Source organism: Pseudophryne corroboree, chromosome 7 (genome assembly GCF_028390025.1).
Source record: "Pseudophryne corroboree isolate aPseCor3 chromosome 7, aPseCor3.hap2, whole genome shotgun sequence".
Taxonomy (NCBI): Eukaryota; Metazoa; Chordata; class Amphibia; order Anura; family Myobatrachidae; genus Pseudophryne; species Pseudophryne corroboree.
In genome coordinates this window covers 347,085,802-347,112,329 of record NC_086450.1, presented here as the reverse complement: position 1 = coordinate 347,112,329, position 26,528 = coordinate 347,085,802, and the positions used below count along the sequence as shown (strand labels likewise).

Here is a 26,528-nt window from a genome sequence, read left to right as displayed (position 1 = left end):
GTAATAATTATAAATAAAAGCTTAACAGCTCTGATAAAGACGCGACTTCTCACACTGATGTCTGGGAAGCAACTATTCTCTCTGAGTAACATCCAAGTGGATATGAGGTTATGACACGATTGTGACATCACAGACACTACCTGTCACTGACCAGGGCTGCATTGTGACATCACAGACACTACCTGTCCCTGACCAGGGCTGCAGCCTCAGCACCCAGCTGTCATTGTTACTGTATATTACTAGATTAGAGATGTATTGGTCATTACTATAACGTTTGTACATAATGTTTATCTATAGAATAAATGTAGCACACACATACTGTATATGAAATGTCACCTGTGTGATTATGGCCAAATATGTAGTGTGTATGGCTCCCTGCGCCCCTCACTTCTCCACCATTCCCTGATTGCAGGTAATCAGCGGAGGAGCGCACCAGCGCCTACTTCCATATATTACGCACCCATCCTTAGTCATGGCACATAATGATTACACGTTCCATATAACGCTATAGCATAACTGAGTCAGTACCAGTTATATTACAGCAATTCACATCGTTCCACTGTAATTTTTAGAACAATCCTAGAGGGCTTATTAACAATAGATTCCATGTATAGCACTCAACCTTTATATACATAATATTATTATAAGGGCCCGGTCTACAGTATCTATCTACAGTATTTATCTATATTCATATCTACAGTATCTATCTTCATATCTACAGTTATCTATCTATCTATCTATCTATCTATCTATCTATCTATCTATCTTCATATCTACAGTTTCTATCTATATTCATATCTACATTATCTATCTTCATATCTACAGTTATCTATCTATCTATCATCTATCTATCTATCTATCTATCTATCTATCTATCTATCTTCATATCTACAGTATCTATCTATCTATCTATCTATCTATCTATCTATCATCTATCTTCATATCTACAGTATCTATCTTCATATCTACAGTATCCTATCTATCTTACTATCTTCATATCTACAGTATCTATTTATCTATCTATCTATCTATCTATCTATCTATCTATCTATCTATCTATCTATCTATCTATCTATCTATCTATCTTCATATCTACAGTCTCTATCTATCTATCTATCTATCTATCTATCTATCTATCTATCTTTCTTCATATCTACCATTTCTATCTATATTCATATCTACAGTATCTGTGTATCTATCTATCTATCTATCTATCTATCTATCTATCTATCTATCTATCTATCTATCTATCTATCTATCTATCTTCATATCTACATTATCTATCTATCTATCTATCTATCTATCTATCTATCTATCTATCTTCATATTTACAGTTTCTATCTATATTCATATTTACAGTTTCTATCTATCTATCTATCTATCTATCTATCTATCTATCTATCTATCTATCTATCTATCTATCTATCTTCATATCTACAGTTCTACAGTATTCTATCTATCTATCTATCTATCTATCTATCTATCTATCTATCTATCTATCTTCATATCTACAGTATCCTATCTATCTATCTATCTATCTATCTATCTATCTATCTATCTATCTATCTTCATATCTACAGTTTCTATCTATATTCATATCTACAGTATCTATCTTCATATCTACAGTTATCTATCTATCTATCTATCTATCTATCTATCTATCTATCTATCTATCTATCTAAATTGCTCTACTGTCTTAGCCTCTACCACCTCTGATGGGAGGCTAGTCCACTTGTCCAATACCCTTTCTGTGAAGTAATTTTTTCTCAAATTTCCCCTGAATCCCTCCCCCCGTCCAAATGTAATAGCCTCTCCTCTGATAGTCTGACACAGGGAGGGGACTATCACCCCGATCTATAACAGTAGTATACAGTATCTGTATTAATCAGGAGTCTGTCTCCCCAGTTACTTATTGAATTTATTTAATCTCCATATACTCCAGGCAGGTGATAATTTCTGCCCTCAATAGAAGATCATTTATTTCACGGCCGCTTATTACAAACCTCTACTGAGAGATACCGCACTTACTGATACTAATATATCAGCAGTATATCACCCTGGCACCAGCCCCCTCCATCTAACTCTTATTAGGTAGCAGTTACATAAATATGCACATCAGTGTGATATCACGCACTAACGGTGGGGCAGATGTGGGGGTGCGGAGGCCTGCTCCAGGGCTTAGTAACTGCTGTTACTCCAGTCTATGTACATTTGGTAGGATGAATATGGTGCGTCATCTCACTTGTATAAATGCAGCACAGCAGATGAATACAGGGCCGTTTTTTCGTATGGGCTCAATGGGCTCTTGCCCAAGGGCCCCATGAGTATAAGGGCTCTAGGCTAATAGCTGAGGGTCCCCTCTTTCCAGGGGTACCAGATTTTTGAAAATCGGCCCTAGGAAACCAGAGATATCCGACTTCAAAGCAGTGGTCCCCATCCAAGCCTGTTAGTTGCTCTTCCAAGCCAGATATCTTAGGTTCTGTCTGACATAGAGTTTTTCCGAGGGTATTCTCCAAATGCTGGGACTCTCCCCTTTCAGCGGACAATGGCAACTTGGCCCTACTATGCCCAGAACCAGAGATATCCGCCTTCAAGCAGATGGTCCCTGCTCCAGTTTCACACGCCTGGTATGCAGTTTTATATTTTCATTGGAGGACTGCTCTAGTTCCTGAACTCTGATCTACAAGTCCCTAGCACCTCCTGAAAGGTGGGTCTCTATAGTTTTTTATCCTATTAAAAGCTAAGAAATCTATTACCAGGAACTTGAGATATCTGCAGTCAAGCAAGCTGCCCTCCCACCAGAAAATGATAAATATTAAGCCGCACAACCATCCACTCCTCCGCTACGTATTAAACACCCCCTACCACCCTGAAAGTCATGTACCAGGGCCACTTCATCCAGCACAATGCCCCATTCTACAGTTTAGTGTTCTCCCTCCCGCCCCATCTGTGCAGTAAAGGAGTAATTAGCAGAAATTACTGCTCCAGGTTCTACATGCTTAGCGGAAGATAGATCACCCCGTACCGCCCGCGGGACATCAAAGTTGCCACTGATAGCACCCCCCACCCCTACTGTTGGAGGATGGATAGGGGCCCCAGTGCGTTGCTGTGCCCAGGGGCCCACACTACTGTTAAGACGGCCCTGGATGAATATAGTTATACAGATGCATATTTATACTAGTCCTAGTGGTATCTCTGTCAGTAATTCTATGGCAGGTCTAGATATTTTCCTTAGCAACTGTAGCTAACTGTAGTTCATATTCTTTTATTGGAGCTGTCTGTTCCTATGCACAATGGTTCTGCACCCGTACATCAGAACACAGCTATGGACAGTGAGGGATCCTGTGGCTTGGACAGATAATGTTGCTCAGCACACCTCTCCTCCTGAGATTATGTGATATTTGGCAACCTTCTATGGGGCCTATTTATCATTGTATATTCGCAGCTATATCCCCCATGCTTACAGCTTGTGTTCCTGAATGAGACAACGCTATGGAAAAATAACACAGACACCCTTGAGTTAGTTCAGATTGGTGTATTGTAAGAGAGCATTAGGCATTATATATATGTCAGATCCTGGATGTTAGCTCCCTGCAGTCCATGGTCGATATCTTTGACTGATGGATCTGATGGATCTATAATGCACCTAGGTGGAATGTGCCATCGAGAGGTCTCAGTCCCCCGGATTAGATGGTACTTGTACAGGGGCGGTGGTGGATTCATATATTGGGCAGCTCCTGAGAGATGAATTTCTGGAGTCTCACTAGATATTGCCTGTGCTTATGTAAATCCGTGTGCCCTCCTCCTTCCACCCAGAGAGGCTTTACAGCAGTTGGGCAGCGCTCATACATTGTCAGCCCATGGCAGAAGTCCACAACCGCATCTTTAGTCCCATGGATGATGAGTACCGGGCAGGTGACCTTGGAGATTTTGTCGATGCTGCAAAGGACATGATACAAAGGGATTATACAACAGAAACAGCATGGAGCTATCACACATGTAAAACGGACACTAAACATATAGAATGGAAATAATGCATCAGGTAACATGCAGAGCTGCTCATGTAGAAGGTCACATACAGGACTTTGGCAGAGCAATGTTGGACAATGAATCTACTGTTGGTAATGAGCCCAGTGCAATCTATTGACCTAATAAGCCAAAGTCATGCACAAGACTTCAACTTGTTTCTGTTATACAATACAAATAGGATGAAAGAGGAATAGTGCCGTATTTCCCATTTATAAGCAGCTATGATATATTGGGAGTAAAACCGGTGCCAGAGGTAACTTATCTGGGGATCCAGTGTTTAAGTTCTGCAGAAGTAGCCTCAATGTTGTACACACTCCCTCTGCAGCTACGCCGGCTCCCGCAAACCGACAACTTGCTGCCTGTATGAGAAGACATTGGGGCGGCTGTAGTGAGGAGAGTGCGCAGACACCGGGGTCAATTGCTCACACAGGCAGAGCATTGCTCGCCAATGCGAGCATGCGAGATGAAGAGGGGCAGCAGTAGATGCAGGGTGTTACAAAACTGACAAGAGACACAGGGCCATAGCCCCCCAGAAAGGTTTCTGGTAGGGAATTATCCTGTTAGTTTTCCAATCAGAAAAGACTCATGTACTCTAATTGGATTAGCATTCGGTATAAGATGGGATGGGTTCAGTATGCTATCCCAGTGGTTGGGATACCGGTGGTCACATGATCGTCACCGGCATTCTGACATTGAAGATCGGTGGAGGGGGTAAGTGTTTTTACTCATCCCTACCCTAACCTCCCGGGGGTGGCAGCTAGGGCTAACTCCCTGGGGGTGGTGGCTAGGGATAACCCTTGGGGGGTTGGCAGCTAGGGCTAAACCCCCCCCCGTGCCTAACTCTAATCACCGCGGGCCCTAACACTAAAGCTCTCCACTATACTTACCTTCAGTGGTCGGTATTCCAGTGCCTGTGTACCAAGTGGTGTTGGCATTCCGGCGTCGGTCACATGACCGCCGGCACCCCGTCCATTGGAATGCTGAAGACATCCCACTGGGATACACATACAAACTGATTGGGCCAACAGAGCTGGGGGTGTATTTACTAAAGTTCGATATTTATTAATTTCAAATTGAGAGAAATCAATCTAAATGGATGTTGCATTCCGGGGGATAAAACACACATTTACTAACATTGAAAAAATAATATAAAAAGATTATGTGTTAGTAAATGTGTGTTTTAGAACACAACATCCATCCAGATGGATCTCCAACAGATGAAAATTGATGGAAATGGACATTTAGTAGATATACCCCTGTTGTTTGCCTGCCAACGCGCACCTAGGGGCCAATTCAGTTATCCAGTACGTGGGCTGACCCTGGTACTGCTTGCTCCCAGCACATACTAAACCCCACAAGTAACCTACAGCTTAGTATAAAAACACAGCAATGTCTTACTTGGTGAAGGCATCCCAACAGTAGGCCCTCCGGGCGTTAGGATAGCCCATCCGCACACCTGACATGAGCGCCCCGTGCAGTATTACTGCTGCACATTTGTAGCGCGTAGCAAGGTCAACTGCCGGTGCTGTCCCAATGCTCTCTCCATACAGGATGATATTTTCCGCCGGGACTCCATATCTGTAGAGATAAAGCAGAAAAATGATCAAACTCCAATTACATCACTTCTATTGTGGTTCCTTATGGGAAACTTGTATATAAAGGCTGGATATCTGAACTAGGTAAATGACTGGATAACTTATATGAGTGATAGGCAGTGTATGTGTGGAACAGGACTACATAGGTTATGCACATTTACCTAGTTCCAGTCAGCTAGGAACACTAAGGAGCTAGGGGAGGGGAGCGTCCAGTCACATTGGAAGGAAACCCCTCTATGCTGCTAGATAGAATGGGGAGCCCAATAATGCAACATACTCTTACAGCACAGTACATATGGCAGTGCGTCCTATGAGGCAGGAGAGCAGAGGAAAGTGTCACCCCCTGCTTCTGCAGTAGTTACATCCTTTGGCTAAGACCCTATAATGCCAGAAATATATACCCACTGTCTTTATGTAAGCAAGTCCCAATACACCGATTACATTTATACTGTATAACCAGTTCATGCGGGGAGAGGAGTATATAAACTAATAGGAGCACAATACACAGCATATACATTCACCCTACGTAGTAAATAGTAGCCCTTACTGTAGCATATCCCCCACATACATACAGGACACCCATACACCACATGCAGGGTGTCAGGCAGAGGCTGTGTGGGGGCTGGGGAAGACTCATACACCCCAATCATACATACCGGGTCCTCAGGGCGAGCCAAGCTGCCTCGATGTCTGCATATGCGTTCTTCTCGCTTGGCTTTCCGCTGCTCACCCCATAGCCGGAGTAGTCGTAGGAGAATATATTGCACTTGATCTTGGAGCCTAGGGCAAGGTAGCGTCTGCACATCTTGCCTAGGTCAACAGCACAGTCGTGAGAGTAGAGGAGTGTGTAGCGGCTCCCAGGGACGCAGCGGACGTACATACAGGCCAGGCTATTCCCCCGCTTGGTGGTACAGCGGAACATCTCTACAGCGTCCAGCTTCTGCTGGGAGTGTGGCCAGTTAGCCCCTTCTGATAGCTGCAGATTACATACGGGAGGTAGACAGATTGTGGGGTCCACCTGCTCATCCTGCGCCAGGTCCTGTGCTGGGGCTGCCTCAATCTCACGTAGCGTGTACGTAGGCTCCGGGGGGTGAAAGGCCAGTTTGGCAATAATGCAGTTCAGCCTCGGTGGGCAGCAAAAGATCGAAAACAGCCTCCTCCACGAGAGGCCGTACATCCTCAAAGAGGGGTGTTGGGCCCGGTCCTAACACTCTGGACACTGGGCAGTGATCTTATAATAATAGTTCTATATAAAATACTTAATATAGCTATTCTAATCTAATAGTAATAATTATAAATAAAAGCTTAACAGCTCTGATAAAGACGCGACTTCTCACACTGATGTCTGGGAAGCAACTATTCTCTCTGAGTAACATCCAAGTGGATATGAGGTTATGACACGATTGTGACATCACAGACACTACCTGTCACTGACCAGGGCTGCATTGTGACATCACAGACACTACCTGTCCCTGACCAGGGCTGAAGCCTCAGCACCCAGCTGTCATTGTTACTGTATATTACTAGATTAGAGATGTATTGGTCATTACTATAACGTTTGTACATAATGTTTATCTATAGAATAAATGTAGCACACACATACTGTATATGAAATGTCACCTGTGTGATTATGGCCAAATATGTAGTGTGTATGGCTCCCTGCGCCCCTCACTTCTCCACCATTCCCTGATTGCAGGTAATCAGCGGAGGAGCGCACCAGCGCCTACCAGTGGCGTAACTAGAAATTTTTCTCCCCCAAGCCAAAAAATTCTTCGGCGCCCCCCCCCGCCCCCCATCACCCATAACTGGCACTATTAAAGTTATAAATATGCGCGCGCCTTCGTCGCGCGCCGCAAAATAGGGTGTGTGGCTTCGTTGGGATGGGCGTGGCTTCACATAAAGGGGCATGGCATTGCAGGAAAAGACTACGTTATACCCTAGTTTTCCAACCTGCACGCCCAGACGTTAGCCACCACTGGAAAGAAAAATAATCCTGATTCATGCCCCTTACATTATTTGTAATTTTTCCTCCTTATAGTAATGCCCAGTATACATTATGCCACATACTGCAATGGCCCTTAGACATTATGCCACACACAATAATGCACATGACACAATATGCACACACCATAATGCCCCCGACACATTATGCCACACACCGTAATGCCCCCGACACATTATGACAGGAATCGCAATGCCCGTTATACATTATGCTACACACTGCAATGCCCCTGATACATTATACCACATACCACAATGCCCGTGATATAGTATACAACACACCGTGGCCCTCATTCCGAGTTGATCGCTCGCAAGGCGATTTTAGCAGAGTTACACACGCTAAGCCGCCGCCTACTGGGAGTGAATCTTAGCTTCTTAAAATTGCGACCGATGTAATCGCAATATTGCGATTACAAACTACTTAGCAGTTTCAGAGTAGCTTCAGACTTACTCGGCATCTGCGATCAGTTCAGTGCTTGTCGTTCCTGGTTTGACGTCATAAACACACCCAGCGTTCGCCCAGACACTCCTCCGTTTCTCCGGCCACTCCTGCGTTTTTTCCGGAAACGGTAGCGTTTTTAACCACACGCCCCTGAAACGCCGTGTTTCCGCCCAGTAACACCCATTTCCTGTCAATCACATTACGATCGCCGGAGCGAAGAAAAAGCCGTGAGTAAAAATACTATCTTCATTGTTAAATTACTTGGCGCAGTCGCAGTGCGAATATTGCGCATGCGTACTAAGCGGAATTTCACTGCGATGCGATGAAATATACCGAGCGAACGACTCGGAATGAGGGCCCGTAATGCCTGACACATTATGACAGGAATCGCAATGCCCGTTATACATTATGCTACACACTGCAATGCCCCTGATATATTATACCACATACCACAATGCCCGTGATATAGTATACAACACACCGTAATGCCTGACACATACCGCAATGCCCGTTATACCCTATGCTACACACCGCAATGCCCGTTATACATTATGCCACACTGCAATGACCCTGAGACATTATACCACAATGCCCGTGATACAGTATGCCACACACCGTAATGCCTGTGACACATTATGACACACACCGCAATGTCCGTGATACATTATGCCACACACCGTAATGCCCATTACACATTAAGTCCTACAGTAAGGCTTCTAATTACTTTTAAATTACCTGCTCGTTGCCAGGGGTTTTCATGCTCAGGGTGTCATTCTCGTTGCCAGGGGTATCATGCACTGGGTGTCATGCTCGTTGCCAGGTGTTTCATGCACTGGGTGTCATGCTCGTTGCCAGGTGTTTCATGCACTGGGTGTCATGCTCGTTGCCAGGGGTTTCATGCACTGGGTGTCATGCTCGTTGCTAGGGGGTAGTGCTTGTTGCTAGGGCTGTGCTCCCAGTGCCACATATGTCCCCAGTGCCAGATATTACCCCACGGTGCCAGGTACTCACATGACCCCAGTGCACAATATAGCCCCCCCCCCCCCCCTATGTGCCAGGTACACCTATACCCCCCCAGTGCCACATATGCCCCCAGTGCCAGATATTCCCCCTCAGTGCCACATATGCCCCCAGTGCCAGATATCCCCCCCCCCAGTGCCACATATGCCCCCAGTGCCAGCTATTCCCCCCCAGTGCCAGATATGCTCCCAGTGCCAGATTCCCCCAACCCCCAGTGCCACATATGCCCCCAGTGCCAGATATTTCCCCCCAGTGCCATATATGCCCCCTCCCCCGCCGCCGCTGCTCCCCCGCTGGTTTGTGTTGGAGGGACACGGAGGGCACAGCGCGCGCCTCTCCTGTGTCCCTCCTGCATCATCTCCGGCGGCCGCGGGTCTAATAAACGAAGTGCCGTTCGTGAGCTCTGATTGGCTCACGAACCGGCACTTCTTCTTTTAGACCCGCGGCCGCCGGAGATGATGCAGGAGGGACACAGGAGAGGCGCGCGCTGTGCCCTCCGTGTCCCTCCAACGCGGCAGGGAGGGTTAGTAGGAGCAGATTGACATGCGGACGCTCGTCCGCATGTCAATCTGTGCTAAATCAGTGGCGCCCCCGCAGCCCCTCGCCCCCAAGCCACCGCGAGGGCTGCGGGGGCAGTAGTTACGCCACTGGCGCCTACTTCCATATATTACGCACCCATCCTTAGTCATGGCACATAATGATTACACGTTCCATATAACGCTATAGCATAACTGAGTCAGTACCAGTTATATTACAGCAATTCACATCGTTCCACTGTAATTTTTAGAACAATCCTAGAGGGCTTATTAACAATAGATTCCATGTATAGCACTCAACCTTTATATACATAATATTATTATAAGGGCCCGGTCTACAGTATCTATCTACAGTATTTATCTATATTCATATCTACAGTATCTATCTTCATATCTACAGTTATCTATCTATCTATCTATCTATCTATCTATCTATCTATCTATCTATCTATCTATCTTCATATCTACAGTATCTATCTATCTATCTATCTATCTATCTATCTTCATATCTACAGCTATCTATCTATCTATCTATCTATCTATCTATCTATCTATCTATCTATCTTCATATCTACAGTTTCTATCTATATTCATATCTACATTATCTATCTTCATATCTACAGTTATCTATCTATCTATCTATCTATCTATCTATCTATCTATCTATCTATCTATCTATCTTCATATCTACAGTATCTATCTATCTATCTATCTATCTATCTATCTATCTACAGTATCTATCTTCATATCTACAGTATCCTATCTATCTTACTATCTTCATATCTACAGTATCTATCTATCTATCTATCTATCTATCTATCTATCTATCTATCTATCTATCTATCTATCTATCTATCTATCTTCATATCTACAGTATCTATCTATCTATCTATCTATCTATCTATCTCTCTATCTATCTATCTATCTATATTTCTTCATATCTACCATTTCTATCTATATTCATATCTACAGTATCTGTGTATCTATCTATCTATCTATCTATCTATCTATCTTCATATCTATCTATCTATCTATCTATCTATCTATCTATCTATCTTCATATTTACAGTTTCTATCTATATTCATATTTACAGTTTCTATCTATCTATCTATCTATCTATCTATCTTCATATCTACAATTTCTATCTATATTCATATCTACAGTATCTATCTTCATATCTACAGTTATCTATCTATCTATCTATCTATCTATCTATCTATCTATCTATCTATCTAAATTGCTCTACTGTCTTAGCCTCTACCACCTCTGATGGGAGGCTAGTCCACTTGTCCAATACCCTTTCTGTGAAGTAATTTTTTCTCAAATTTCCCCTGAATCCCTCCCCCCATCCAAATGTAATAGCCTCTCCTCTGATAGTCTGACACAGGGAGGGGACTATCACCCCGATCTATAACAGTAGTATACAGTATCTGTATTAATCAGGAGTCTGTCTCCCCAGTTACTTATTGAATTTATTTAATCTCCATATACTCCAGGCAGGTGATAATTTCTGCCCTCAATAGAAGATCATTTATTTCACGGCCGCTTATTACAAACCTCTACTGAGAGATACCGCACTTACTGATACTAATATATCAGCAGTATATCACCCTGGCACCAGCCCCCTCCATCTAACTCTTATTAGGTAGCAGTTACATAAATATGCACATCAGTGTGATATCACGCACTAACGGTGGGGCAGATGTGGGGGTGCGGAGGCCTGCTCCAGGGCTTAGTAACTGCTGTTACTCCAGTCTATGTACATTTGGTAGGATGAATATGGTGCGTCATCTCACTTGTATAAATGCAGCACAGCAGATGAATATAGTTATACAGATGCATATTTATACTAGTCCTAGTGGTATCTCTGTCAGTTATTCTATGGCAGGTCTAGATATTTTCCTTAGCAACTGTAGCTAACTGTAGTTCATATTCTTTTATTGGAGCTGTCTGTTCCTATGCACAATGGTTCTGCACCCGTACATCAGAACACAGCTATGGACAGTGAGGGATCCTGTGGCTTGGACAGATAATGTTGCTCAGCACACCTCTCCTCCTGAGATTATGTGATATTTGGCAACCTTCTATGGGGCCTATTTATCATTGTATATTCGCAGCTATATCCCCCATGCTTACAGCTTGTGTTCCTGAATGAGACAACGCTATGGAAAAATAACACAGACACCCTTGAGTTAGTTCAGATTGGTGTATTGTAAGAGAGCATTAGGCATTATATATATGTCAGATCCTGGATGTTAGCTCCCTGCAGTCCATGGTCGATATCTTTGACTGATGGATCTGATGGATCTATAATGCACCTAGGTGGAATGTGCCATCGAGAGGTCTCAGTCCCCCGGATTAGATGGTACTTGTACAGGGGCGGTGGTGGATTCATATATTGGGCAGCTCCTGAGAGATGAATTTCTGGAGTCTCACTAGATATTGCCTGTGCTTATGTAAATCCGTGTGCCCTCCTCCTTCCACCCAGAGAGGCTTTACAGCAGTTGGGCAGCGCTCATACATTGTCAGCCCATGGCAGAAGTCCACAACCGCATCTTTAGTCCCATGGATGATGAGTACCGGGCAGGTGACCTTGGAGATTTTGTCGATGCTGCAAAGGACATGATACAAAGGGATTATACAACAGAAACAGCATGGAGCTATCACACATGTAAAACGGCCACTAAACATATAGAATGGAAATAATGCATCAGGTAACATGCAGAGCTGCTCATGTAGAAGGTCACATACAGGACTTTGGCAGAGCAATGTTGGACAATGAATCTACTGTTGGTAATGAGCCCAGTGCAATCTATTGACCTAATAAGCCAAAGTCATGCACAAGACTTCAACTTGTTTCTGTTATACAATACAAATAGGATGAAAGAGGAATAGTGCCGTATTTCCCATTTATAAGCAGCTATGATATATTGGGAGTAAAACCGGTGCCAGAGGTAACTTATCTGGGGATCCAGTGTTTAAGTTCTGCAGAAGTAGCCTCAATGTTGTACACACTCCCACTGCAGCTACGCCGGCTCCCGCAAACCGACAACTTGCTGCCTGTATGAGAAGACATTGAGGCGGCTGTAGTGAGGAGAGTGCGCAGACACCGGGGTCAATTGCTCACACAGGCAGAGCATTGCTCGCCAATGCGAGCATGCGAGATGAAGAGGGGCAGCAGTAGATGCAGGGTGTTACAAAACTGACAAGAGACACAGGGCCATAGCCCCCCAGAAAGGTTTCTGGTAGGGAATTATCCTGTTAGTTTTCCAATCAGAAAAGACTCATGTACTCTAATTGGATTAGCATTCGGTATAAGATGGGATGGGTTCAGTATGCTATCCCAGTGGTTGGGATACCGGTGGTCACATGATCGTCACCGGCATTCTGACATTGAAGATCGGTGGAGGGGGTAAGTGTTTTTACTCATCCCTACCCTAACCTCCCGGGGGTGGCAGCTAGGGCTAACTCCCTGGGGGTGGTGGCTAGGGATAACCCTTGGGGGGTTGGCAGCTAGGGCTAAACCCCCCCCCGTGCCTAACTCTAATCACCGCGGGCCCTAACACTAAAGCTCTCCACTATACTTACCTTCAGTGGTCGGTATTCCAGTGCCTGTGTACCAAGTGGTGTTGGCATTCCGGCGTCGGTCACATGACCGCCGGCACCCCGTCCATTGGAATGCTGAAGACATCCCACTGGGATACACATACAAACTGATTGGGCCAACAGAGCTGGGGGTGTATTTACTAAAGTTCGATATTTATTAATTTCAAATTGAGAGAAATCAATCTAAATGGATGTTGCATTCCGGGGGATAAAACACACATTTACTAACATTGAAAAAATAATATAAAAAGATTATGTGTTAGTAAATGTGTGTTTTAGAACACAACATCCATCCAGATGGATCTCCAACAGATGAAAATTGATGGAAATGGACATTTAGTAGATATACCCCTGTTGTTTGCCTGCCAACGCGCACCTAGGGGCCAATTCAGTTATCCAGTACGTGGGCTGACCCTGGTACTGCTTGCTCCCAGCACATACTAAACCCCACAAGTAACCTACAGCTTAGTATAAAAACACAGCAATGTCTTACTTGGTGAAGGCATCCCAACAGTAGGCCCTCCGGGCGTTAGGATAGCCCATCCGCACACCTGACATGAGCGCCCCGTGCAGTATTACTGCTGCACATTTGTAGCGCGTAGCAAGGTCAACTGCCGGTGCTGTCCCAATGCTCTCTCCATACAGGATGATATTTTCCGCCGGGACTCCATATCTGTAGAGATAAAGCAGAAAAATGATCAAACTCCAATTACATCACTTCTATTGTGGTTCCTTATGGGAAACTTGTATATAAAGGCTGGATATCTGAACTAGGTAAATGACTGGATAACTTATATGAGTGATAGGCAGTGTATGTGTGGAACAGGACTACATAGGTTATGCACATTTACCTAGTTCCAGTCAGCTAGGAACACTAAGGAGCTAGGGGAGGGGAGCGTCCAGTCACATTGGAAGGAAACCCCTCTATGCTGCTAGATAGAATGGGGAGCCCAATAATGCAACATACTCTTACAGCACAGTACATATGGCAGTGCGTCCTATGAGGCAGGAGAGCAGAGGAAAGTGTCACCCCCTGCTTCTGCAGTAGTTACATCCTTTGGCTAAGACCCTATAATGCCAGAAATATATACCCACTGTCTTTATGTAAGCAAGTCCCAATACACCGATTACATTTATACTGTATAACCAGTTCATGCGGGGAGAGGAGTATATAAACTAATAGGAGCACAATACACAGCATATACATTCACCCTACGTAGTAAATAGTAGCCCTTACTGTAGCATATCCCCCACATACATACAGGACACCCATACACCACATGCAGGGTGTCAGGCAGAGGCTGTGTGGGGGCTGGGGAAGACTCATACACCCCAATCATACATACCGGGTCCTCAGGGCGAGCCAAGCTGCCTCGATGTCTGCATATGCGTTCTTCTCGCTTGGCTTTCCGCTGCTCACCCCATAGCCGGAGTAGTCGTAGGAGAATATATTGCACTTGATCTTGGAGCCTAGGGCAAGGTAGCGTCTGCACATCTTGCCTAGGTCAACAGCACAGTCGTGAGAGTAGAGGAGTGTGTAGCGGCTCCCAGGGACGCAGCGGACGTACATACAGGCCAGGCTATTCCCCCGCTTGGTGGTACAGCGGAACATCTCTACAGCGTCCAGCTTCTGCTGGGAGTGTGGCCAGTTAGCCCCTTCTGATAGCTGCAGATTACATACGGGAGGTAGACAGATTGTGGGGTCCACCTGCTCATCCTGCGCCAGGTCCTGTGCTGGGGCTGCCTCAATCTCACGTAGCGTGTACGTAGGCTCCGGGGGGTGAAAGGCCAGTTTGGCAATAATGCAGTTCAGCCTCGGTGGGCAGCAAAAGATCGAAAACAGCCTCCTCCACGAGAGGCCGTACATCCTCAAAGAGGGGTGTTGGGCCCGGTCCTAACACTCTGGACACTGGGCAGTGATCTTATAATAATAGTTCTATATAAAATACTTAATATAGCTATTCTAATCTAATAGTAATAATTATAAATAAAAGCTTAACAGCTCTGATAAAGACGCGACTTCTCACACTGATGTCTGGGAAGCAACTATTCTCTCTGAGTAACATCCAAGTGGATATGAGGTTATGACACGATTGTGACATCACAGACACTACCTGTCACTGACCAGGGCTGCATTGTGACATCACAGACACTACCTGTCCCTGACCAGGGCTGAAGCCTCAGCACCCAGCTGTCATTGTTACTGTATATTACTAGATTAGAGATGTATTGGTCATTACTATAACGTTTGTACATAATGTTTATCTATAGAATAAATGTAGCACACACATACTGTATATGAAATGTCACCTGTGTGATTATGGCCAAATATGTAGTGTGTATGGCTCCCTGCGCCCCTCACTTCTCCACCATTCCCTGATTGCAGGTAATCAGCGGAGGAGCGCACCAGCGCCTACCAGTGGCGTAACTAGAAATTTTTCTCCCCCAAGCCAAAAAATTCTTCGGCGCCCCCCCCCGCCCCCCATCACCCATAACTGGCACTATTAAAGTTATAAATATGCGCGCGCCTTCGTCGCGCGCCGCAAAATAGGGTGTGTGGCTTCGTTGGGATGGGCGTGGCTTCACATAAAGGGGCATGGCATTGCAGGAAAAGACTACGTTATACCCTAGTTTTCCAACCTGCACGCCCAGACGTTAGCCACCACTGGAAAGAAAAATAATCCTGATTCATGCCCCTTACATTATTTGTAATTTTTCCTCCTTATAGTAATGCCCAGTATACATTATGCCACATACTGCAATGGCCCTTAGACATTATGCCACACACAATAATGCACATGACACAATATGCACACACCATAATGCCCCCGACACATTATGCCACACACCGTAATGCCCCCGACACATTATGACAGGAATCGCAATGCCCGTTATACATTATGCTACACACTGCAATGCCCCTGATACATTATACCACATACCACAATGCCCGTGATATAGTATACAACACACCGTGGCCCTCATTCCGAGTTGATCGCTCGCAAGGCGATTTTAGCAGAGTTACACACGCTAAGCCGCCGCCTACTGGGAGTGAATCTTAGCTTCTTAAAATTGCGACCGATGTAATCGCAATATTGCGATTACAAACTACTTAGCAGTTTCAGAGTAGCTTCAGACTTACTCGGCATCTGCGATCAGTTCAGTGCTTGTCGTTCCTGGTTTGACGTCATAAACACACCCAGCGTTCGCCCAGACACTCCTCCGTTTCTCCGGCCACTCCTGCGTTTTTTCCGGAAACGGTAGCGTTTTTAACCACACGCCCCTGAAACGCCGTGTTTCCGCCCAGTAACACCCATTTCCTGTCAATCACATTACGATCGCCGGAGCGAAGAAAAAGCCGTGAGTAAAAATACTATCTTCATTGTTAAATTACTTGGCGCAGTCGCAGTGCGAATATTGCGCATGCGTACTAAGCGGAATTTCACTGCGATGCGATGAAATATACCGAGCGAACGACTCGGAATGAGGGCCCGTAATGCCTGACACATTATGACAGGAATCGCAATGCCCGTTATACATTATGCTACACACTGCAATGCCCCTGATATATTATACCACATACCACAATGCCCGTGATATAGTATACAACACACCGTAATGCCTGACACATACCGCAATGCCCGTTATACCCTATGCTACACACCGCAATGCCCGTTATACATTATGCCACACTGCAATGACCCTGAGACATTATACCACAATGCCCGTGATACAGTATGCCACACACCGTAATGCCTGTGACACATTATGACACACACCGCAATGTCCGTGATACATTATGCCACACACCGTAATGCCCATTACACATTAAGTCCTACAGTAAGGCTTCTAATTACTTTTAAATTACCTGCTCGTTGCCAGGGGTTTTCATGCTCAGGGTGTCATTCTCGTTGCCAGGGGTATCATGCACTGGGTGTCATGCTCGTTGCCAGGTGTTTCATGCACTGGGTGTCATGCTCGTTGCCAGGTGTTTCATGCACTGGGTGTCATGCTCGTTGCCAGGGGTTTCATGCACTGGGTGTCATGCTCGTTGCTAGGGGGTAGTGCTTGTTGCTAGGGCTGTGCTCCCAGTGCCACATATGTCCCCAGTGCCAGATATTACCCCACGGTGCCAGGTACTCACATGACCCCAGTGCACAATATAGCCCCCCCCCCCCCCCCTATGTGCCAGGTACACCTATACCCCCCCAGTGCCACATATGCCCCCAGTGCCAGATATTCCCCCTCAGTGCCACATATGCCCCCAGTGCCAGATATCCCCCCCCCCAGTGCCACATATGCCCCCAGTGCCAGCTATTCCCCCCCAGTGCCAGATATGCTCCCAGTGCCAGATTCCCCCAACCCCCAGTGCCACATATGCCCCCAGTGCCAGATATTTCCCCCCAGTGCCATATATGCCCCCTCCCCCGCCGCCGCTGCTCCCCCGCTGGTTTGTGTTGGAGGGACACGGAGGGCACAGCGCGCGCCTCTCCTGTGTCCCTCCTGCATCATCTCCGGCGGCCGCGGGTCTAATAAACGAAGTGCCGTTCGTGAGCTCTGATTGGCTCACGAACCGGCACTTCTTCTTTTAGACCCGCGGCCGCCGGAGATGATGCAGGAGGGACACAGGAGAGGCGCGCGCTGTGCCCTCCGTGTCCCTCCAACGCGGCAGGGAGGGTTAGTAGGAGCAGATTGACATGCGGACGCTCGTCCGCATGTCAATCTGTGCTAAATCAGTGGCGCCCCCGCAGCCCCTCGCCCCCAAGCCACCGCGAGGGCTGCGGGGGCAGTAGTTACGCCACTGGCGCCTACTTCCATATATTACGCACCCATCCTTAGTCATGGCACATAATGATTACACGTTCCATATAACGCTATAGCATAACTGAGTCAGTACCAGTTATATTACAGCAATTCACATCGTTCCACTGTAATTTTTAGAACAATCCTAGAGGGCTTATTAACAATAGATTCCATGTATAGCACTCAACCTTTATATACATAATATTATTATAAGGGCCCGGTCTACAGTATCTATCTACAGTATTTATCTATATTCATATCTACAGTATCTATCTTCATATCTACAGTTATCTATCTATCTATCTATCTATCTATCTATCTATCTATCTATCTATCTATCTATCTATCTATCTTCATATCTACAGTATCTATCTATCTATCTATCTATCTATCTATCTATCTTCATATCTACAGCTATCTATCTATCTATCTATCTATCTATCTATCTATCTATCTATCTATCTATCTTCATATCTACAGTTTCTATCTATATTCATATCTACATTATCTATCTTCATATCTACAGTTATCTATCTATCTATCTATCTATCTATCTATCTATCTATCTTCATATCTACAGTATCTATCTATCTATCTATCTATCTATCTATCTATCTATCTATCTACAGTATCTATCTTCATATCTACAGTATCCTATCTATCTTACTATCTTCATATCTACAGTATCTATCTATCTATCTATCTATCTATCTATCTATCTATCTATCTATCTATCTATCTATCTATCTATCTATCTATCTTCATATCTACAGTATCTATCTATCTATCTATCTATCTATCTATCTCTCTATCTATCTATCTATCTATCTATATTTCTTCATATCTACCATTTCTATCTATATTCATATCTACAGTATCTGTGTATCTATCTATCTATCTATCTATCTATCTATCTTCATATCTATCTATCTATCTATCTATCTATCTATCTATCTTCATATTTACAGTTTCTATCTATATTCATATTTACAGTTTCTATCTATCTATCTATCTATCTATCTATCTTCATATCTACAATTTCTATCTATATTCATATCTACAGTATCTATCTTCATATCTACAGTTATCTATCTATCTATCTATCTATCTATCTATCTATCTATCTATCTATCTATCTAAATTGCTCTACTGTCTTAGCCTCTACCACCTCTGATGGGAGGCTAGTCCACTTGTCCAATACCCTTTCTGTGAAGTAATTTTTTCTCAAATTTCCCCTGAATCCCTCCCCCCATCCAAATGTAATAGCCTCTCCTCTGATAGTCTGACACAGGGAGGGGACTATCACCCCGATCTATAACAGTAGTATACAGTATCTGTATTAATCAGGAGTCTGTCTCCCCAGTTACTTATTGAATTTATTTAATCTCCATATACTCCAGGCAGGTGATAATTTCTGCCCTCAATAGAAGATCATTTATTTCACGGCCGCTTATTACAAACCTCTACTGAGAGATACCGCACTTACTGATACTAATATATCAGCAGTATATCACCCTGGCACCAGCCCCCTCCATCTAACTCTTATTAGGTAGCAGTTACATAAATATGCACATCAGTGTGATATCACGCACTAACGGTGGGGCAGATGTGGGGGTGCGGAGGCCTGCTCCAGGGCTTAGTAACTGCTGTTACTCCAGTCTATGTACATTTGGTAGGATGAATATGGTGCGTCATCTCACTTGTATAAATGCAGCACAGCAGATGAATATAGTTATACAGATGCATATTTATACTAGTCCTAGTGGTATCTCTGTCAGTTATTCTATGGCAGGTCTAGATATTTTCCTTAGCAACTGTAGCTAACTGTAGTTCATATTCTTTTATTGGAGCTGTCTGTTCCTATGCACAATGGTTCTGCACCCGTACATCAGAACACAGCTATGGACAGTGAGGGATCCTGTGGCTTGGACAGATAATGTTGCTCAGCACACCTCTCCTCCTGAGATTATGTGATATTTGGCAACCTTCTGTGGGGCCTATTTATCATTGTATATTCGCAGCTATATCCCCCATGCTTACAGCTTGTGTTCCTGAATGAGACAACGCTATGGAAAAATAACACAGACACCCTTGAGTTAGTTCAGATTGGTGTATTGTAAGAGAGCATTAGGCATTATATATATGTCAGATCCTGGATGTTAGCTCCCTGCAGTCCATGGTCGATATCTTTGACTGATGGATCTGATGGATCTATAATGCACCTAGGTGGAATGTGCCATCGAGAGGTCTCAGTCCCCCGGATTAGATGGTACTTGTACAGGGGCGGTGGTGGATTCATATATTGGGCAGCTCCTGAGAGATGAATTTCTGGAGTCTCACTAGATATTGCCTGTGCTTATGTAAATCCGTGTGCCCTCCTCCTTCCACCCAGAGAGGCTTTACAGCAGTTGGGCAGCGCTCATACATTGTCAGCCCATGGCAGAAGTCCACAACCGCATCTTTAGTCCCATGGATGATGAGTACCGGGCAGGTGACCTTGGAGATTTTGTCGATGCTGCAAAGGACATGATACAAAGGGATTATACAACAGAAACAGCATGGAGCTATCACACATGTAAAACGGCCACTAAACATATAGAATGGAAATAATGCATCAGGTAACATGCAGAGCTGCTCATGTAGAAGGTCACATACAGGACTTTGGCAGAGCAATGTTGGACAATGAATCTACTGTTGGTAATGAGCCCAGTGCAATCTATTGACCTAATAAGCCAAAGTCATGCACAAGACTTCAACTTGTTTCTGTTATACAATACAAATAGGATGAAAGAGGAATAGTGCCGTATTTCCCATTTATAAGCAGCTATGATATATTGGGAGTAAAACCGGTGCCAGAGGTAACTTATCTGGGGATCCAGTGTTTAAGTTCTGCAGAAGTAGCCTCAATGTTGTACACACTCCCACTGCAGCTACGCCGGCTCCCGCAAACCGACAACTTGCTGCCTGTATGAGAAGACATTGAGGCGGCTGTAGTGAGGAGAGTGCGCAGACACCGGGGTCAATTGCTCACACAGGCAGAGCATTGCTCGCCAAAGCGAGCATGCGAGATGAAGAGGGGCAGCAGTAGATGCAGGGTGTTACAAAACTGACAAGAGACACAGGGCCATAGCCCCCCAGAAAGGTTTCTGGTAGGGAATTATCCTGTTAGTTTTCCAATCAGAAAAGACTCATGTACTCTAATTGGATTAGCATTCGGTATAAGATGGGATGGGTTCAGTATGCTATCCCAGTGGTTGGGATACCGGTGGTCACATGACCGTCACCGGCATTCTGACATTGAAGATCGGTGGAGGGGGTAAGTGTTTTTACTCATCCCTACCCTAACCTCCCGGGTGTGGCAGCTAGGGCTAACTCCCTGGGGGTGGTGGCTAGGGATAACCCTTGGGGGGTTGGCAGCTAGGGCTAAACCCCCCCAGTGCCTAACTCTAATCACCGCGGGCCCTAACACTAAAGCTCTCCACTATACTTACCTTCAGTGGTCGGTATTCCAGTGCCTGTGTACCAAGTGGTGTTGGCATTCCGGCGTCGGTCACATGACCGCCGGCACCCCGTCCATTGGAATGCTGAAGACATCCCACTGGGATACACATACAAACTGATTGGGCCAACAGAGCTGGGGGTGTATTTACTAAAGTTCGATATTTATTAATTTCAAATTGAGAGAAATCAATCTAAATGGATGTTGCATTCCGGGGGATAAAACACACATTTACTAACATTGAAAAAAATATATAAAAAGATTATGTGTTAGTAAATGTGTGTTTTAGAACACAACATCCATCCAGATGGATCTCCAACAGATAAAAATTGATGGAAATGGACATTTAGTAGATATACCCCTGTTGTTTGCCTGCCAAAGCGCACCTAGGGGCCAATTCAGTTATCCAGTACGTGGGCTGACCCTGGTACTGCTTGCTCCCAGCACATACTAAACCCCACAAGTAACCTACAGCTTAATATAAAAACACAGCAATGTCTTACTTGGTGAAGGCATCCCAACAGTAGGCCCTCCGGGCGTTAGGATAGCCCATCCGCACACCTGACATGAGCGCCCCGTGCAGTATTACTGCTGCACATTTGTAGCGCGTGGCAAGGTCAACTGCCGGTGCTGTCCCAATGCTCTCTCCATACAGGATGATATTTTCCGCCGGGACTCCATATCTGTAGAGATAAAGCAGAAAAATGATCAAACTCCAATTACATCACTTCTATTGTGGTTCCTTATGGGAAACTTGTATATAAAGGCTGGATATCTGAACTAGGTAAATGACTGGATAACTTATATGAGTGATAGGCAGTGTATGTGTGGAACAGGACTACATAGGTTATGCACATTTACCTAGTTCCAGTCAGCTAGGAACACTAAGGAGCTACGGGAGGGGAGCGTCCAGTCACATTGGAAGGAAACCCCTCTATGCTGCTAGATAGAATGGGGAGCCCAATAATGCAACATACTCTTACAGCACAGTACATATGGCAGTGCGTCCTATGAGGCAGGAGAGCAGAGGAAAGTGTCACCTACTGCTTCTGCAGTAGTTACATCCTTTGGCTAAGACCCTATAATGCCAGAAATATATACCCACTGTCTTTATGTAAGCAAGTCCCAATACACCGATTACATTTATACTGTATAACCAGTTCATGCGGGGACAGGAGTATATAAACTAATAGGAGCACAATACACAGCATATACATTCACCCTACGTAGTAAATAGTAGCCCTTACTGTAGCATATCCCCCACATACATACAGGACACCCATACACCACATGCAGGGTGTCAGGCAGAGGCTGTGTGGGGGCTGGGGAAGACTCATACACCCCAATCATACATACCGGGTCCTCAGGGCGAGCCAAGCTGCCTCGATGTCTGCATATGCGTTCTTCTCGCTTGGCTTTCCGCTGCTCACCCCATAGCCGGAGTAGTCGTAGGAGAATATATTGCACTTGATCTTGGAGCCTAGGGCAAGGTAGCGTCTGCACATCTTGCCTAGGTCAACAGCACAGTCGTGAGAGTAGAGGAGTGTGTAGCGGCTCCCAGGGACGCAGCGGACGTACATACAGGCCAGGCTATTCCCCCGCTTGGTGGTACAGCGGAACATCTCTACAGCGTCCAGCTTCTGCTGGGAGTGTGGCCAGTTAGCCCCTTCTGATAGCTGCAGATTACATACGGGAGGTAGACAGATTGTGGGGTCCACCTGCTCATCCTGCGCCAGGTCCTGTGCTGGGGCTGCCTCAATCTCACGTAGCGTGTACGTAGGCTCCGGGGGGTGAAAGGCCAGTTTGGCAATAATGCAGTTCAGCCTCGGTGGGCAGCAAAAGATCGAAAACAGCCTCCTCCACGAGAGGCCGTACATCCTCAAAGAGGGGTGTTGGGCCCGGTCCTAACACTCTGGACACTGGGCAGTGATCTTATAATAATAGTTCTATATAAAATACTTAATATAGCTATTCTAATCTAATAGTAATAATTATAAATAAAAGCTTAACAGCTCTGATAAAGACGCGACTTCTCACACTGATGTCTGGGAAGCAACTATTCTCTCTGAGTAACATCCAAGTGGATATGAGGTTATGACACGATTGTGACATCACAGACACTACCTGTCACTGACCAGGGCTGCATTGTGACATCACAGACACTACCTGTCCCTGACCAGGGCTGAAGCCTCAGCACCCAGCTGTCATTGTTACTGTATATTACTAGATTAGAGATGTATTGGTCATTACTATAACGTTTGTACATAATGTTTATCTATAGAATAAATGTAGCACACACATACTGTATATGAAATGTCACCTGTGTGATTATGGCCAAATATGTAGTGTGTATGGCTCCCTGCGCCCCTCACTTCTCCACCATTCCCTGATTGCAGGTAATCAGCGGAGGAGCGCACCAGCGCCTACCAGTGGCGTAACTAGAAATTTTTCTCCCCCAAGCCAAAAAATTCTTCGGCGCCCCCCCCCGCCCCCCATCACCCATAACTGGCACTATTAAAGTTATAAATATGCGCGCGCCTTCGTCGCGCGCCGCAAAATAGGGTGTGTGGCTTCGTTGGGATGGGCGTGGCTTCACATAAAGGGGCATGGCATTGCAGGAAAAGACTACGTTATACCCTAGTTTTCCAACCTGCACGCCCAGACGTTAGCCACCACTGGAAAGAAAAATAATCCTGATTCATGCCCCTTACATTATTTGTAATTTTTCCTCCTTATAGTAATGCCCAGTATACATTATGCCACATACTGCAATGGCCCTTAGACATTATGCCACACACAATAATGCACATGACACAATATGCACACACCATAATGCCCCCGACACATTATGTCACACACCGTAATGCCCCCGACACATTATGACAGGAATCGCAATGCCCGTTATACATTATGCTACACACTGCAATGCCCCTGATACATTATACCACATACCACAATGCCCGTGATATAGTATACAACACACCGTGGCCCTCATTCCGAGTTGATCGCTCGCAAGGCGATTTTAGCAGAGTTACACACGCTAAGCCGCCGCCTACTGGGAGTGAATCTTAGCTTCTTAAAATTGCGACCGATGTAATCGCAATATTGCGATTACAAACTACTTAGCAGTTTCAGAGTAGCTTCAGACTTACTCGGCATCTGCGATCAGTTCAGTGCTTGTCGTTCCTGGTTTGACGTCATAAACACACCCAGCGTTCGCCCAGACACTCCTCCGTTTCTCCGGCCACTCCTGCGTTTTTTCCGGAAACGGTAGCGTTTTTAACCACACGCCCCTGAAACGCCGTGTTTCCGCCCAGTAACACCCATTTCCTGTCAATCACATTACGATCGCCGGAGCGAAGAAAAAGCCGTGAGTAAAAATACTATCTTCATTGTTAAATTACTTGGCGCAGTCGCAGTGCGAATATTGCGCATGCGTACTAAGCGGAATTTCACTGCGATGCGATGAAATATACCGAGCGAACGACTCGGAATGAGGGCCCGTAATGCCTGACACATTATGACAGGAATCGCAATGCCCGTTATACATTATGCTACACACTGCAATGCCCCTGATATATTATACCACATACCACAATGCCCGTGATATAGTATACAACACACCGTAATGCCTGACACATACCGCAATGCCCGTTATACCCTATGCTACACACCGCAATGCCCGTTATACATTATGCCACACTGCAATGACCCTGAGACATTATACCACAATGCCCGTGATACAGTATGCCACACACCGTAATGCCTGTGACACATTATGACACACACCGCAATGTCCGTGATACATTATGCCACACACCGTAATGCCCATTACACATTAAGTCCTACAGTAAGGCTTCTAATTACTTTTAAATTACCTGCTCGTTGCCAGGGGTTTTCATGCTCAGGGTGTCATTCTCGTTGCCAGGGGTATCATGCACTGGGTGTCATGCTCGTTGCCAGGTGTTTCATGCACTGGGTGTCATGCTCGTTGCCAGGTGTTTCATGCACTGGGTGTCATGCTCGTTGCCAGGGGTTTCATGCACTGGGTGTCATGCTCGTTGCTAGGGGGTAGTGCTTGTTGCTAGGGCTGTGCTCCCAGTGCCACATATGTCCCCAGTGCCAGATATTACCCCACGGTGCCAGGTACTCACATGACCCCAGTGCACAATATAGCCCCTCCTATGTGCCAGGTACACATATACGCTCGTCCGCATGTCAATCTGTGCTAAATCAGTGGCGCCCCCGCAGCCCCTCGCCCCCAAGCCACCGCGAGGGCTGCGGGGGCAGTAGTTACGCCACTGGCGCCTACTTCCATATATTACGCACCCATCCTTAGTCATGGCACATAATGATTACACGTTCCATATAACGCTATAGCATAACTGAGTCAGTACCAGTTATATTACAGCAATTCACATCGTTCCACTGTAATTTTTAGAACAATCCTAGAGGGCTTATTAACAATAGATTCCATGTATAGCACTCAACCTTTATATACATAATATTATTATAAGGGCCCGGTCTACAGTATCTATCTACAGTATTTATCTATATTCATATCTACAGTATCTATCTTCATATCTACAGTTATCTATCTATCTATCTATCTATCTATCTATCTATCTATCTTCATATCTACAGTTTCTATCTATATTCATATCTACATTATCTATCTTCATATCTACAGTTATCTATCTATCTATCTATCTATCTATCTATCTATCTATCTATCTTCATATCTACAGTATCTATCTATCTATCTATCTATCTATCTTCATATCTACAGTATCTATCTTCATATCTACAGTATCCTATCTATCTTACTATCTTCATATCTACAGTATCTATCTATCTATCTATCTATCTATCTATCTATCTATCTATCTATCTATCTATCTATCTTCATATCTACAGTATCTATCTATCTATCTATCTATCTCTCTATCTATCTCTCTATCTTTCTTCATATCTACCATTTCTATCTATATTCATA

At 44.9% G+C, this 26,528-nt stretch overlaps 4 protein-coding genes across 4 annotated transcripts in view; 1 reads left to right on the top strand and 3 right to left on the bottom strand.

Moving 5' to 3' along the window:
- Positions 1-26,528, top strand: part of VWA3A (von Willebrand factor A domain containing 3A) — a 772,281-nt gene that overhangs the window by 625,459 nt on the left and 120,294 nt on the right. The gene's annotated exons all lie outside the window — the stretch shown is intronic.
- On the bottom strand, positions 3,720-6,801 carry LOC134943674 (alpha/beta hydrolase domain-containing protein 17C-like). The gene is made up of 3 exons (XM_063932386.1): positions 6,281-6,801; positions 5,428-5,607; positions 3,720-3,939 (listed from the first exon to the last, which is right to left on the bottom strand). The coding sequence occupies exons 1-3, from the start codon at positions 6,799-6,801 to the stop codon at positions 3,720-3,722; spliced, it is 921 nt and encodes a 306-aa protein (XP_063788456.1).
- Positions 12,016-15,097, bottom strand: LOC134943672 (alpha/beta hydrolase domain-containing protein 17C-like). Its single transcript, XM_063932385.1, has 3 exons — positions 14,577-15,097; positions 13,724-13,903; positions 12,016-12,235 (listed from the first exon to the last, which is right to left on the bottom strand). The coding sequence occupies exons 1-3, from the start codon at positions 15,095-15,097 to the stop codon at positions 12,016-12,018; spliced, it is 921 nt and encodes a 306-aa protein (XP_063788455.1).
- On the bottom strand, positions 20,329-23,409 carry LOC134943671 (alpha/beta hydrolase domain-containing protein 17C-like). Its single transcript, XM_063932384.1, has 3 exons — positions 22,889-23,409; positions 22,036-22,215; positions 20,329-20,548 (listed from the first exon to the last, which is right to left on the bottom strand). Exons 1-3 carry the CDS (start codon positions 23,407-23,409, stop codon positions 20,329-20,331), a joined length of 921 nt encoding a protein of 306 aa, XP_063788454.1.

Excerpts from the sequence above, each read along its gene's own strand:
- LOC134943674 (XM_063932386.1), bottom strand. The coding sequence starts at position 6,801 with ATGTACGGCCTCTCGTGGAGGAGGCTGTTTTCGATCTTTTGCTGCCCA. Across the intron at positions 5,608-6,280 it reads TGGCTCGCCCTGAGGACCCG|ATATGGAGTCCCGGCGGAAA; the intron begins GTATGTATGATT and ends TTATCTCTACAG. Across the intron at positions 3,940-5,427 it reads TGTTGGGATGCCTTCACCAA|CATCGACAAAATCTCCAAGG; the intron begins GTAAGACATTGC and ends TGTCCTTTGCAG.
- LOC134943672 (XM_063932385.1), bottom strand. The coding sequence starts at position 15,097 with ATGTACGGCCTCTCGTGGAGGAGGCTGTTTTCGATCTTTTGCTGCCCA. Across the intron at positions 13,904-14,576 it reads TGGCTCGCCCTGAGGACCCG|ATATGGAGTCCCGGCGGAAA; the intron begins GTATGTATGATT and ends TTATCTCTACAG. Across the intron at positions 12,236-13,723 it reads TGTTGGGATGCCTTCACCAA|CATCGACAAAATCTCCAAGG; the intron begins GTAAGACATTGC and ends TGTCCTTTGCAG.
- LOC134943671 (XM_063932384.1), bottom strand. The coding sequence starts at position 23,409 with ATGTACGGCCTCTCGTGGAGGAGGCTGTTTTCGATCTTTTGCTGCCCA. Across the intron at positions 22,216-22,888 it reads TGGCTCGCCCTGAGGACCCG|ATATGGAGTCCCGGCGGAAA; the intron begins GTATGTATGATT and ends TTATCTCTACAG. Across the intron at positions 20,549-22,035 it reads TGTTGGGATGCCTTCACCAA|CATCGACAAAATCTCCAAGG; the intron begins GTAAGACATTGC and ends TGTCCTTTGCAG.